The 16,405-nt window shown below is 34.9% G+C and overlaps 1 protein-coding gene across 2 annotated transcripts in view; it reads right to left on the reverse strand.

Annotated features, from left to right (window-relative positions):
• Window positions 1-16,405, reverse strand: part of CNTNAP4 (contactin associated protein family member 4) — a 582,938-nt gene that overhangs the window by 130,732 nt on the left and 435,801 nt on the right. For both annotated transcript variants that reach the window (XM_020976685.2, XM_020976684.2), the window contains exon 12: window positions 13,654-13,773. In XM_020976685.2, the coding sequence (XP_020832344.1) occupies window positions 13,654-13,773 (120 nt within the window). The remainder of the gene's footprint in view (window positions 1-13,653; window positions 13,774-16,405) is intronic.

The raw sequence follows: 16,405 nt of genomic DNA on the forward strand, positions 1-16,405 counted from the left end.
GTTCCTGGATTCTGCAAGTCCTGAATTCAAATGTGGCTTCAAACACTAGCTTTCTAACCCCGGGCAAGTCATTTAACCACAATTTGCCTTAGTTTATCATCTGAAAAAATGGTAATAATAATAATAGCACCTACATCACAGGGTTGTTGTGAGGTTCGAATGAGATGATATTTGTAAAGTGCTTAGCACAGTGATGAGCATGTAGCAGGCCGGTAAGTACTTGTTCTTTTTCCCTTTCCTAGATGCTTTCTCACTAAATATAAGAGTAAAACAAAGATATTCAATTCCTCCACTATTTGTTATAATTCTCAAATGCTAGCAATAGCAACAAGATAAAAGAAAAAAATAAAGATGTTAAAGGTAAGCAAAGAGGAGATTAAAAACTATCCCCATTGCTGAAAACATGATAATTAACTTAGAAAACCATAGGCAATTAAAAAGAAGCCAACTGTGACAAATGATTCAGCAAATGAACCCCTAAATATCAATAGCATTTCTACGCAATAATAATAAAATCTAAGAGGTATCTAACAGAAAGGGAAATCTCATTCAAAAATATCTACAAAATGTTTTCATTCTATCCACAGAATTCAGATTCAATCTATGTATAAATATAGATCTAGATATCTTTTTTGTGAATACATACATACATACATACATACATATACACACTGTGAACCCCAAGCCCCACAAACCCCAATTGGAAACAGAGTCTGCTCTAAGAAAGAGACAAAGAAAATTGAGGTACATATATATGTCCATGGTATAATTTCTCTCAGGGTGGCATGATATGTATTACATGGGAGTTCAATCCAACACTAGCCCCCCTTAAGAGGGCCAATTCAGAATTGGCTCAGTTTGGGATTTTGGGGTATAGCCTTACATGCCCTTTGAAGAGTAGGTGTTCCCAAGGGGTTCCAATCAACTGTGATTGGTCGACACACTAGGAAGTGGGTTATGTATTAAAATGATGTCTTAAACACATGCTTTAGATCACTTAGTCCACAGAGGCCAATATTGCCCACCATCAAGGAAATAACAACCCCAGTTTTGGAAGTCCGTCTCCACCCAAATATGAGAAGGATAAAATCAGTTCAGAACTGGGTTGGAGTTTGACCAAGATAGGAAGATTCAATGCAGTCTCGTTATCAGAGATGTTCTTCTGAAAAACAACTTTAGTCAGAAGGCTGGGGGGAGGGGTATTGGGGTGGGGGAGCTCTGAGTCTCCAAGACACAGATTACCAAGAGAAATCATTTTTTAGCAACACATATACATATACATACACACATAAGCATATATGCACACATATATGTGGATAGATACGGATGCAGTAAATGCAGGATAGTAAAATGAGGATAATAGTGGCACCTACCTCTCAGGATTATTGTGAGGATCAAATGAGATAATATTTATAAAAAGTTATTGGTAAATGATTATTCCTTTCTCCCCCCAAAAATGAGTCTTTTTGTTCTGTAAAGTATTCCTTTTGTAATGTCTTACAGTATTAAGACCATAAATTTTCATTGAGAATTTTGTAATTTTGCTGGACCAAACAATACGTAATAGCTCTAAGATTTAACAAGAAATATTTTTAAAAGTTTAAAATAATGAAAAATGAAGAAAATATATTATTTCAAACTTAAAATTGATATGGAAAAGAGACGGAGGAATAATTTAAAAATCATTGGACTACAGTACCTGATTATACAAAAAAAAGAGGCTGAATATCATACATCAAGAAATCATAAAAGAAAACTGCCCAGATTTCATAGAATTAGAGGGCAAAGTGAAAAAGAGAAAGAATTTACCATTCACCTGTTGAAAGAAACCCCAAAATGAAAACTTCTAAGAACATCATAACCAGAATCCAGAACTTAAAGGTCAAAGAAAAAACACTGCAAGCTGCCAGAAAGTTTAAGTTTAAGGAAAGTTTAAGGAAACCACAGTCATGATCACATAAGATTTATCAGCAACCCCTTCAAAGGGATAGCACAGAATGCAATATTCACCAAAGCAAAAGATACAGGCTTCCAACCAAGAATACCCTGAATACAATCCTACAGGAGGAAAAAAAAATGAAACATTCTAGATGAAAAGCTCAGAGCTTAATTGAAACTTTGAACTCAAAAACACAAGAGTAAAGAGGCATATAAAAAAAACGTAAGCACAAGTGAGTATTTGAAAAAGATTTTATAAAGATAAAGTGTTTGCATTCTTATGAGGAGGAGGCATTCATGATACAAGCATTCCTTAAGAACCACATCAAAATCAATGGCAATGCTTCTCAGGAGTGAGGAGTTGGATTGTGAAAAATGTCAGGCCCTTATAGCATAGGTCCAAATGATTGCAAGTCCTCAAAAATGGAAGCCAAACTCTGAACTCCAAATATCACTTGTCTCACTCCTTCTGGAAATGTTCATTACCCAGAAATCTCCACAAATATCCCAGAAGCCCCATTTTTATAACTTCACCAGTTTCTGGACTCTGTGGGTATATCTTCAGGCAAACTGGGTTATATTATCTTTTTAACTTCCTTCTCCTTTCCCTTCTTGAGTCTTCCTTAACTTCTAATCCCTAATCATTTTTTGATTCTTATCCTTCTTTATTGCTCTTGAATCTCCTTTCAATATAACAATAAAATCTTAACCCTGACTATTTTTTCCTTCAATTTTCCTCAATTTCTTAAAACTTCACATCTTGAAGATCAAGCTCTAAATGACTTCATTAGTTTAAATCCCTGCAAGTTACTTATATGATTTCTTTCTTTCTTATTTAGTTTGAGACCTTTTCTCTTTCTCCCTGGCTTTCTACAATTCATCAGCATCCTTCCCCAAGCTTCTACATATAAGCCAGAAATAGATATCAAAGAATACCTTTAAAAGTATAAAAGGAAATCTTTCTAAAGATCAAACATCAAGGAATAGAGATATTTTCCAAAAGAAATACAATCCATTAATAACCATATGAATGATTGTACCAAATCACTAACAATAAGAGAAATATTAACTGAAATGTTTTTTGTTTTACTTAACCCCATAAATCAGCAATGATTTTTTTTAATGGAAATCTTTAATTTTGGTAGGACTGTAAGGATAGGCTCTCTAATAAGCTGGTAATAGATATATGAATTGTGTTCTTCTCCTCCCATTCTGGAAGACACTTGGAAATTAAATGAAAAAAAAAACATATAGAAGTCCATATCCTTTTACCCAGAGATCAAAATATATACCAAAGAGTTTTTAGACAGAAGGCTTGGTTCCATATATACCAAAGTAGTCATATCAGCAACTTCTTTTTTTATGTGATAACAAAGACCAATTTGGAGACTCATTTACTGAGGAATGAATAAGTAAATGTGCTACATGATATAAAAATACAAACACGATGAATTCAGAGAAACATGGGAAAGCTAATATGCAATGATTCTGAATGAAATAAGTAGAAATCCCCCCAAAAAAGCAACATATATAAATATCATAACAATTTAAAGGAAAAGAAAACAAAAGTGAAACTAAGTATTGTGTAAGTAAAATTACCATTCTTGGCCTCAGAGAAGAGATGAGAATCCACATCTCTTCTTCACTGACAACTGCAGGCTACAGATCATGGGTGTGGACTATTTCATCGCATTGATGTTTATTAGTTTTGCTTACATATTTGTTTCTCTTCTTTGTTAACAGAGAAAGTTTACAGGAAAAGGGAGAGAGGTATATTTTTAAAAGGGGAGGGGTGAGGCAAACTTAAAAGGCATAAAACTTAAAAGAAAAAAGAAGGGATATCTCTATCTAAAATGGTTAAAATTGAAAAAGGAAAAAAATAGTGTTGGTCCTTAAAGAGTGTGCTTCATTTAACTATAAAATTAATTTGTATGCAAGACTTCATATCCCAATGACAAATGGAACACTAGAATAGCTAAATGTATAAATTACTGATTTTATTTTTATTTCTAGTACATCTTACTTAATGCAAAAGGAAATATGCCTGTATAGACACAGACAGGTAGATAGATATCTCTATCTTATCTATTCATCTATCTATCTATCTCTTTAAGCAGTATATTTTCCCTTGCTCTGGGGTTTCTGATCTTCAATTGAATAGAAGGTCCCTAAGCCTCTGGAGATATTTAGCTGCTTCCTAGCCTGACTCTTGTTTCTTTGTCTGCAGCCTAGTGCTTTTCAGGTGACTTTGTATTTTTTAAACATACCCTGTGGCTTGTCAATATTCTTTGTGAATCTGGATTTAACCATTTTTTTCACTCCAGTAGTATCAGGACAACTCTTTCTTTCGTGTTGTTCTGTGATCTATTTGATATTACATTTTTGAATTCAAGTTTTGGGGAGCTTAGTGCTCTTAGCACAATCGACAAAAGACAGATTGGTGTTTCTTTGCAAAGGTGAGGTCACTCTCAAATCATATAAACAATTCATATGTAAGATAAGCATGTAGAGCCAGTCTCCTATAGTAAAGATGAACTCATTTGTAAAATGATGAAGAATAAGATGTTTGTTAAATATTATATGCCAAAACAAAAAAGAACACTTACTTTGACAAATTAATTTTCCATAAGTTGTTCATAAATGATCATCAAATGTGTTTCTGTTCATTTTAACTAGAGCTAACCCCCTCAAAACTCTACAAAACACTATTTGTTACTATCATAAGAATTACTCACCCTTAATAGTGCTCTACAAGTTTAGAAAACACATTTGTTACACCAACAATCCGATGTAGGCAGTATTAATACTTTTACATATATATTTTACAGATAAGGAAATTGAAGTTTAGAATGCTAGAAAATACTATATATAGAATTCAAACCCAAATATTTTGACACCAAGATTAATTCTCTTTCCTCGGCCTAATGAAAGCAAAAAAAAAAATTAGAAAAACCACCAGTTTTGAAATTTTTTAAATAGCTTATTGTAAATTATCTCTGGGGTCAAAAAGATGTACGTTTATGGCTAATAAGGGTTAATATATCTATTGTGTAAAAAAGCAAAATCAAACTAAATTTCAGTTGTATAAAATTTAATTTATTATCATATGACTCAAACTAATTACTGACTTTTCCCTATTCACGGATTATATTTACTCAGGAACAAGAGTGGGTGGGGAAAGAGTAAAACAAAAAAGTATTTTGTAATGAGGTCTATTGAAAAAGAATTAATCTAGGCCTGAAAATACTGAAATCTGTCCGTCATGAATTTTCATCTATCCAAAAACCTACCACAGGTGTGTGATCCTGGGCAAGTCATTTAACTTCTCTGGGCATCAGTTGCCTTATCTCTAATATAATGGAGTTGGGATGATCCCTTCAAATTTAAAATACGTGATCTTATCACATTCTTTATTTCTTCTCTAAGTTTAATCTGAAGATTGAAATATAAAATACACTGACAGATACGCAAATTTTAGCCATTTTGCAGGTAGACTGATTGCTTTGTTTCTATATACATTGGAAAATGTCTGGAAAAAAAATACTGAATATACCAATTCTATTCATAGGACCATTGTTTAAGATCTAGAAGTGACCAGAGAAGTCATTTTGTCCAACTGCCTTATTGATATGCAACTCTTGCCTTACTCAAGGATATTGCCATAGAAACTCCCAACTGATTTAGTGACTGCCTGCTGTTCAAAAAGACATTCCAGGATTCCTTGGGAACTAGGAGCCTTTTACTTGACATATGACAGGCTACAAAGAGTTCCCAAGTGCCTTTGAGAAGTGAACTTAAAGATGCTATGACCATAAGTTGCCCAAAAAGCAATTTCAGCATGAATGTGATGGCCAGCAGCAAGGAAGCCTAGAAGCATTCAGACCACAACCTAAAGATAGAATGGAAAATTTATTGCTGACCAAGTCACAAGCCAAGGGAAGCAGAAATGGTGACTGGAGGCTTGGAGCAGTGAGAGACATGAACCCATTTAGCAACTTCTTATCCCCACTCTCATCCAGAAAGAAACAAATTCTCCCTCTACCAGTATAGAACCTTAATTTCCTATTCCTTTCTCTTGTTTCCCATGAAGTATAGACAAACTACCCACAAAGGGAGGAATTTTGAATTCTCTAACTCCTTTACTTTTGTAACTATAATCTTGAGTGAACTGAATAACAGAATTGTGTTTCCAGAAGTGAAGAGAAAGTCATCTCCATCATATTAAAAGTATGAAGTGACTATGGCTGTGATTTTTCTCATGCTAATTGTAAATATTCATCTATGTCTTGGTTTTATTATCGATTTCAAAATTGTATACTGAATATTTTTTTAATCTCTGGAGATTAAAAGATTATCTGTTAGGGCCAGAAAGATAAGAACACATATTTTTATGGTTAATAATAGCTAACAACATTGTGTAAAAAAAATACGCAAAATTAAACTAAAATTCAAATGTATAACATACAATTTGTTATTACATGACAAACTAATTATTCACTTTCCCCTATTTATTGACTGCATTTATTCAGGAACAAGAGTGGGGAGTAGAGAGAGAGTAAAACAGAGATATTTTAATAATTTATGTAATGTCCTACTCTACTACCCCCTTGTCCTGTCCCTCCACTCAAAATATACTGATTCACCTGAGTGGGATCAAGGAATTTAGGTTGGCTTGCCTCAGTTCAATTCTTTCCCCATTGTTTCTCCTGAACCTTAACAACTCCTTTAGCTCTTTTTTATCCCTAGATGGTATTTATTTGTACTTTCTTTTACTCCATTGATCATTCTTTCTATCACTTTTTTATAAGACCATAACATATAAAAATGAGATAATTAACTGAATTAGTCTCTCCACGATTATTATATTTTTTACCTTTCTTGAGCTTTCACTTGAAGTTTTTTACAAGTCAAGTAATTAGTCACTTTTTCTCCCCTAGGAATTCCTCAAATGTCTCTTTTTTTCCTGCAAATCCAGTTTTCTCCCACAAATGATTAGATTCAGGTATAAAACATGTATATCTTGTAATTTTGTCTTGAATTCCATTCCTTGTTGGAATATTACTTCATTCTCTTCTCTGATTTTCCATAACTATAGAATAACCCAGGATTACTTGAACTGCTTTCTCTCCATATTTTCAGATTTTTCTCTTGGCTACTTGCTTTGTTGTTTGTATTCAGCCTTTCTGTTTGAAATTTTTATTATTTTAAACATTGTGGTATTCAAGATTTTTTTTTTTTTGGGGCAGCTAGGTGGTGCAGTGGATAGAGCTCTGGCCTTGGAGTCAGGAAGATCTGAGTTTAAAACTGGCTTCAGACACTTGACACTTACTAGCTGTGTGACCCTGGGCAAGTTACTTAACCCCAACTGCCTCACCAAAAAGCAAAAAAAAAAAAATTTATATTATATATATATATATATATATATATATATATATATATATATATATTTGTCTTGTTTGGAGACCTATAATCCTTAAATTATCTCCACACTGTCTTCAATGTCATTCACTTTGCCTATTAATTGATGTTTTATTTTAATACTGTTGCCTTTTATTTTTCTTCAAATTTTTTTATACCCAACTATTGTCTGCCAAAATCTACTTATCTCTCATTTATTTAAAGAGATTCTCTCTAGGCATGTCGGTGCCTGTAAACCTGTAAACTTAGCTACTGGGGAAGGCTGAGGCCGATGGATCCTTTGAGCCAAGGAGTGTTCTGTTGCAATAGGGCTCCACTAAACCCAGTCTAACTGGTGTCTGCCATTAAATCTGGTATCAATATGGTAAACAGTTTGGACAGGAGTTCACCAAGCTGCCTAAGTAGGAATGAACCCACCCAGGTTGGAAATGGGGCAGGTCAAAGCTTCAGTGCCTTGATTTGAGATCAGGCCCTGACTTATACTCCAGTCTAGGTGATAAGGAAACACAGTCTTAAAAAAAAAAACAATAAATCTCCATTAAGTATTTAAGTTGTTCGAATGTACAAACAGCATTTTTAAAATTCTAAAATAAAACTCTATTTCCTGTTTTGAAAACTTTAATTTCTGACAAATTCTTCCCTACATTTTCTTCTAATTTAATTTGTTTTCCCCAGCCCTTTTGAGGTTCTTGTTGTTCCATGATCTCTGAGGCTTCTGCATGTCTTTTTCAGATATTCTTGACTTAGTTTCCTTCATAATGTAACATTTGCTAACAGTACTTTGGTCTTTCAGGGAAATTTTATTTATATTTCCTTCTGATTTCTAGGATAATCTCTGCTGTTTTATCTATTTGTGCATAGGACTTAAACTGAGGTGTTTTTTTTTCCTTGGTATCTTAGACGTCTGATCTTTTTGTTTCATTGCAACCATTAACACTCTTCTTTCTTCACTAGTGCTGCAAAACCCAAAGTCCGGGCTGCAGGGCTCTTTCATGGAGTGGGGATAGCCAAAACTCCAGTCTTTGAGTACTTCTAGGATAAGGGACTAATCCAAGCTAGGGCCTTTCCCTAAGGCTTAAATCATCTTCTTACATTGTCAGCCTGATTCTTCCTTCCAGTCTCTTCTTTTCCTTCACATGGTTCAGTAAATTCAGTTATCTAACACTTCTAACAGCACAGGAGTAAGGTGGGAATGTTTGTCAAGCATCATTACACCTATAGAAGTTCCTACTCTTGGGCATCAGCCCAAGAACCCCACAGAAACCTGCAACATAGCTTATACTCACTACCAGTGATGCCTAGGGATGGGGCAGGGAGGGAGGACAATTAGTAAGTACTCTCAGTATCAAAGTTATGATAAATCATAAGTACTTTGCTGAGAATCTTTTGTCTTCTTATATTGAAGATTTAGCTCCTCTACATCTGGGCATCGTAGGTTTATTTGAGAGTTGAGATTTGCAGAGGTTTACAGATAACAACAAATCTGCAATCTTGTTGTTCACATCCTTTCTCCCCATAACAATGGTTCAGATTTTTCTTCAGTCTTCGGAGAAACTAAACTACCTATTCCCTGCTCCTTCTTGGTAGTGAACTTTGTCTCTTCCTTTACTGGTGTAATAGAGGTCTAGTGCATACCCAGAATATCTAAAGCATTGTCTTTTTACATAAAGAGGTTGAGAGTCTGCTTCAGAGACCATACTGATGACATGTGAGGGAAGTGCATATGTGGACACTTTGTAACCGCTTCCAGTTGACCTACCACATAGTTGGGCCATTTTTAATTGACTGCATAGCTGGGCCTTTTTGTATCTTCAAAAGGAATTGAGTCTCTCTAGTTCTCCCTTTCTCTTTGTTTTATTCATGTCTGGGAGAGCAAGGTGACTCCTTTACTGTTTCCAGTGAGAGAACGAAGTTATAGGGGGAAGGGATTAGGTGTCTTTCTGGGGATTCTACTCCATTCTAGATTCTGGAAATGGAATCCCCCATCATGGAAACTTCAAAGGTTAAGAGTATGAGTTCAACGTATGCTGGTTTCTGGGAATCCAGGCTGTATGTTGCATCTAGCACAGAGTTGCTGATGAGTTTGATGGGACTAGTGCAATATAGAAATTAAGCTAAAGTGTCAACTAAAACCTAATTCCCCAATCCCCATAGATTGAAGTAGCAAAAGGGAGGGAGTCAAGGAATAATGCACCAAGTCATTATGGTAAACGTCTGTAGAGCTGTTCTTGCTATAATCTATGAAGTAAATATCTCTTCATTAAAGTTACCCATCCACTGCCCACCCAGTTTCAAGTAGTTAAATGGAACTGGAATTCTAGTCACTGGCCCCCTAACAAGTGGGGAGAACATAGCCAGTGGATGCTCAAGATGATAGCAGAAAAAAGAATTACCCCACGAGCTCTGAAAAGACCCTAGGACTCTGAGGTATTTTGTATTTGTTTTTTCAGTCTCTGCTAAGTTTTGACCATGTATGCCCAGCAGGGCTAGAGCTGGGACAGGGGAATGCTATTATCTTTATATGGGGAGAAGACTTTCCTGTTCATTTCCCTCTCACTAGGTTATTCTTTTAAGGCCTGTAAGCTTTTGGGATAGTGGACTGATGCTATCTGTGCCTGGAGAGATACAATTTAAGGCCATTCTGCAAAAATACCAGCTACTCCTAATGTTCAAGTACATCACCAAATTGCCAAAAAGTCATTTCTATTACCTTTATGTCTTAGCATACGTAAGTTATCAATACCCCTTCCAAAGGAACGAGAAACTTCTAAGGGCCACTTTTATTCAGGGTCTATGAGAGAGAGAATTTGCAAATGATTTTATGCAAAAAGACAGGGTGAATAAAGGGTATCTCTTAGTTCCAGCTATAGTAACTCCATACAGCAAAATTATAGGCCACACTTAATCAACCAGATAGTGGTGTGAACCTGGCTAAGTAAATTTTCTCATTTGTAATGACTTAGAGGCCTACATGACTCTCTTACTCACATATCCTATGATAAAAGGTCTGAATAAAAGGGACTATCTTAATTTGGCCCATGGAAGTTTCCATCCAGATGAAGCCTATAATGTCTTAAAGATTACCCGATAGGTACTCATTTTTCATGCACTTTTTATCCTGCTCCTAGAAACATGAGTTTATTCCCTGCAATAAAAATCCAAGTTGTGGTTGTCACTATATCAGCTGCTCTCATTATTCAAATTCAGGTCTTTCACAGGCTCACTCCCACTCCCTTGTTAAGAGTCTGAAGAGCCCCTTTCTGTTTACCTACGAACTAGGTGGGAGAATATCTCAAAATCACTTCTGTTTCTTATAACCTCTTTCCCTGTCTGCACAACTTCTAACTGAATTATCCTTCTAATAAAATATTGATTCACTCAGAGGGCATCATGAGAATTAGTAAGCAAAGTATTAATTCAGCTTTTTCTCCATTCTTTCTTCTGAGTCTTTACATTGCCCTTAAATTTTTATTCTCACGTCTCTTTTCCTTCAAGAAGATCTTTATTCTTTCTCCTATCCCTCAGTTTACTATCCTCAAAAAAATGAAAGAATTTCTCCCATTACTTGGAAGACAAGCAACTAAGAACACGAAAGACTGAAGGACTCAAATTTGATGCCCACGTGAAAATTTAGTTTAGAAGCAGATGAATCAACTGAGGGAGTCAAAAAGACAAAAATGTAAAATTATTAAAAATGGAAAAAAATGCCAGAGCACATTGAAAAAAAAATTATACTATGAAGGAAAATTAACTAAATTATCCTAATTGAAAAAGAAAATCCTGGAGACACTCTAGAGATCAGTACAAAAATTTAAAGACAAACAATTATGGGGGAAAAAGAAAAAAGAAAACAAGATCTAAAATCCCTAATAAAAGCACACAAAATCAATTTGTTGTTGGTGTTGTTTTGGTTTTGGAATTTGAATCCTTCAATCTTTTGTGTTCTCAGTTGCTTGTCTCTGGTTTCTGTTCTCACTCTTTGATAATCCCCCATTTCCCCACACATGGAGCACTACAACAATCCTGAAGCTCAGTGTCCGCGGCTTCATCTCAGGAGGGAATGTAAGAGCCAGTACTGGTTGCCAGACCAGAACACACTTTAGGTAGCAAAACCTACTGAATATATTATTCCGTTTTGTTCTCTGTACTGCCTGAGTCTTCCACACAACCTTTCTAGTTGTTTCCCTTTTCTTTGCGTGGTTGGGAAGAATCAGTGTGTGCCATCTCTTCTGGGATGCAAGTCAAATCACAGCCATGGATGAAACAGGTGGGAATTCCTACAGGCAATTCTGGAAGCCTAATCACACAAAATAGCTTGAGTTGATTGTACTTGGCTCACAGAGTTGACTTGGAAATTGGGAAATTGAGTGAAGGCTATAAGTAGTACAATTATTCAATGCTATTTCTTAACATTTCTACTTCATATTTTTTATTTGTCTACTTATCTTGAAGATCCAGTAGTTGGACCTGGAATATTTGTGGGGTTTCTGAGATTTATATTTGAGAGACATAAATTATAGGAAATAACTATGTTACCATCTTGCAAATCATACTATCTAGGACATATCTATTTTATATATAGGGCTATTTCAATTTCAAATATAGTTCATGTAAGTAAGACCAAGATAGGACATATTGCAGATTTCCATCAAGTAAAGTAGATTTCCTGTTTCTATGCCCACATACTAGTAGTTCTCAATGTCTGGAATGCACTCTTACCTTCTTCATGAAGCCTTTCCTAACCTTCTCAGACTACTTTGTATTTAAAGAATTTGTATGAATCCTTTAAAAAAAATTGTTCTCTGTATGCTCATTATATACTTTTTTTCTCTCTTGTTAAAAATAAACTTGAGAATGTGAAATTTTTCATACTTTGTATTTCTATCCCCAGCACTTAACATATGGCCAGACACATAGTAGGCACTGAATATTGTTTGTTCATTGATTTATTTTCTACCAACATGTACAAATTTAATATTACCTTGAATACAGTGAGATAAATAAAGTATAATCCCATACATCCTTTGGTAGCTATGTGAATTGGGAACATCATTTCCTCTCTGTGGGCCTCAGTATCATTGTCTTTAAAAAGAAAGCATTGGACTGAATATCCTATCAGTTTCCTTCCAGTTCTAATATTCTGAAAATACAAGGCTGAAGCCAAAAATCCATTTAAGTGTTTTATAAATTAAAAGAGGCATCTTGGTATAATGGATAGAGCACCAAACTTGGAATCAGGAGGATGTGAGTTCAAGTTTTAGCATACCAACTGCCAACCAATTGCCATCCACAGGCAGGCAAGTCAACCTAGCTAAAGCAGCAAGGTACCCTGCAGGAGAGACAAGATCCATATCTTGTCAGGCAAATCAAAGTACCATCACTGTCCTGACCAACATTCCCACTCAGATCACAGGGGAGACAGCTCAGGAACCTAAACCAAGAAGCTTTGGGACTAGCAATGTTTCCAGCACAAAGCCCATAGCCATGATCCTGGGAAGCAACTCCAGTGGAGACACATCCTGATAACTGTTCCTGTGGTACTAAAGTCATAGCTACTGAAGGCCCAGAAAAGAAAGTTCTTGTTACCAAAGTCTTTTGCATAGTGAAGTGATTCAACACTACAAACTGATATGATTTTATCAGAAGAAACTACATTAAAAAAAAGACATTACCATCTGCTTTGCCAATATACGGTAATGACCATGGAACCATACCATCTAAGTAGCAACTAAAACCTTATATACGGGTAGTCTCTCCCTTTACAATGTGAGTTCTTTGAGAAAGGAAACTGTCCTATTTTTTTCAGCTTGTATCCACAACACTGAGAACAACACTTTTCATACAGTAAGCACTTAATGATTTTTAAAAATTTATTCATTCATAGTTAGGCACGTGATTTAATCTCTCTCAGAACCCATTTCTACAAAACAGGGATAACAATACCGTCTACTTTAGAGAATTTCTGTGGGGATCAAATGAGATCATATATGTAAAATGCTTATAACTCTTAAAATACTATATATATATATATATATATATAACTTTCATTACCATTATGGAATAGATGCAATAGATAATATCCTGATTTCAATTTTTTAATTAGCTGACCCAGTTTTTATTCTAAGACCTCTGTTCACTTCTTAGTGCTATAATAAAACTAAAGAATCTTTTTTAATATCACCTAGCATATTAATCAAGCCTCAAACAGCATAAATCTTGTACTTGATAAATTATGATTCAGGGTGTAATGAGCAGGCACACAAACAGAACAATGTCAAAGGAAGCTTATTAACTCACCTGTCATATTGCAGTATACAAGAAAAGGTCCCAGGGGCCCACTTCCATCTGAATCGATATAGTAGAAACCAGAAGTGTTCCCTCTGTGCTTATAGGCTTCACAGGACTGCTCATAGATGGCTGTAAAGGAACAATATTCATTACAAAAGGAACAGAATCTTAACATTTTTAATTGCTGCAAAATAATGTTCTAAATTTTGAACTACTGTGTGTGCCATATATTACCAACTGAAAGGAAAAAGCAAATGTACACTGAAAACTTATAAATTTCATTTTCCCATTAATATATAAGGAATTATACATAATTAGAATGGGGAAAAATCTTAATAGGATTATATTTTCATGACATGTAATTTTATTTATCAATCTATCATCTATCTTGCCACCAAAGGAGAATGGATATAAAAAGACAAAATGATGATTTGGAAGCATTTTCACATTATGAGGAAAGACAGCATCAATATTTAAAGGATGATGCTGTCCCAAAAATATGGTGACACACATTTCTATGTATTTACAAAGCCATATTTTGCTGTATTAATAGCTCTTCTTTAAAGATTGAGTATAATTCTGAAGAAAAGGAGACAACCCAATAAATAAAGTCCTGAAAACCAGAGATCTAAATTCCATACAGAGTGAGATTCCATTAAAACCCATGTTATCGGATTTCTGAATTAAAACAATAATTAAGCAACAAGTACTTTCTCTATTATAGTTATGCAATATTAAACTGTACATCTAAATTGCCATAGTTTAATGCTTAAATCAAAAGCTTTTTATTATCCAATAATCATACTATAGTTAGAAAATTAAAAAGTATTTTTGCTTTGCACTTATTTAAAACAATTTAAAGATGAAAAGTATTTCAAATTAAAAAGGAACATACTTAAAATGGCAACTTTTATCATCATAATTTTTTAAATGGGTTTAAAATACTCACTTAAGTATTCTGCAAATGAGACTTCAAGATAATTTGAATTCAGAACACCAGTAGAAATATTTATACGAAATGTGTCTCTACATGATATTCTAATTCATTATTGAATATTTTGCCTTGTACAAGCTGTGTGATTAATAGTCAAGCATAACATATTTTATTAAGCTTCACCACTAACTTAAATGAAGGAGAAGCAGGGTAATCTCCTTAGCACTCTGCATATCTTATGTACCGTCCCTTTCATACATAAGCACTTGAGTTGCCAAACAAAGAATATAAAGATCATTTACATATTGAAAATTGATAAAAATCATCTTTGTAGGAAACAAGTCTCTCAGATAAAATGCTTTAAATGTTCTGAGGACAAGAAAAAGATCTACCAAATAGAGAATGACATACTGATGGGACCTGTTTGAAGGCAGCAATGACTGTGGTACAAATGGAAGCAGGGCATTATGGTCTATCATCTCAATGGAATGTGACTTTTCAGCATTTAAAGGCTGTGATTAATAAAGAGTAATAAATCATGTAATTGTTTGAGTTCTATAAGAAGATTATATAAGGATTATAGGGTCACCTATGGCAGAAAGATGGAATTGTTGAGTTTAATATCAAACATTACCAATGCCACTGCTTACAAGGAAACACATTTGAAGCTAAATTAGAAGCTATAGTAAATGGAAGGTCGTAGAAGTAGAATGGAATGTAAGATCAGAGGGGCAGGACATGACCAGGTGGAGAGAGTAGCAGCAGAGTCAGCTGTTTGGGCTTATTGCTCACTAGCACAATCTCTTACAGACTGAGAGAGGGGAAACCTTTTGGGGTTACCTGTGTTGCCTTCTATGGCCCTTTCTGGTTTGAGGACAATCAGAGGGGAAAGGACAGGTTTTCCATCTGTCTTCCTGAAGAGCTAAATGGACAAAGCAGAATAACTCTCTGTTTGAGAAACTGGATGTTATAGGCTAAACAGTCTTATCATTAGCTATAATTCTACAGTGAAAAACACCTCATAAGTCCAGAGGAGATCTGAGGACCTTGAAAGTTCTCTGCCTTAAGGGAAATATTTGCAACTCAAAAAGAATAATACTTTCTTAGCACCCTGACAAGAGTGTCTATGTGCAAAAAGCACGTGCATCAGAGAGTAGCAGAGAAACAGTTTTGCCCATCAATAGAACTCTGAGAACCAGAAAGGGAGCAAATAGAAGAGAAGCAGTTTTACCCAACAGGTCACACATGTGGCAAACAGTTATCTAAAGAAACCCAGGAAACCAAGGATGCTATCCAGATTCATGATGTACCCTGGGCATGTGGGTTTCTCTACTCATATGTCTTCCTGCTAAGTTTCTGTAAGTGTGTATCCATTCTCTTCCAGGGATACTATATGCATTGGTGAGAAAGAATGTGATTCAGGTATATGGGCTTCCTAATGAGTAAAGGTCATAATCATTCCTGCCTTTGCATTTGATTTTAAAATACTGTAATTTCTCCTTATTTTGCATCATTAAGTAAAAGTTTAATAATTAAAAGTCAATACTAATTTTGTAAAAATGGGAACCATGCTGGTAGAGAATCGGTAGTTACAGTGGTAGAATATGAGTGTACCTCTTCCTCCCCTTAGGATTTTGAGAAAGAGGTTAAGTAGCCACATGATCATAATAATGTCTAGGTCTGTTTTAAGGGGAAAAAAACCTGCTGATGTGAAGAAAGAGTGAATAAAACATCTACAGAAAGATGAAAGTAACAAAGATTCCAGCACTGGATGCTATGTCTATAGTCTAAACCTTAACTTCTTTCCCAAGGTACTAGGTATAATGT

The sequence above is a fragment of the Phascolarctos cinereus genome, unplaced genomic scaffold (genome assembly GCF_003287225.1).
Source record: "Phascolarctos cinereus isolate Bilbo 61053 unplaced genomic scaffold, phaCin_HiC Scaffold_4;HRSCAF=312, whole genome shotgun sequence".
NCBI lineage: Eukaryota > Metazoa > Chordata > Mammalia > Diprotodontia > Phascolarctidae > Phascolarctos > Phascolarctos cinereus.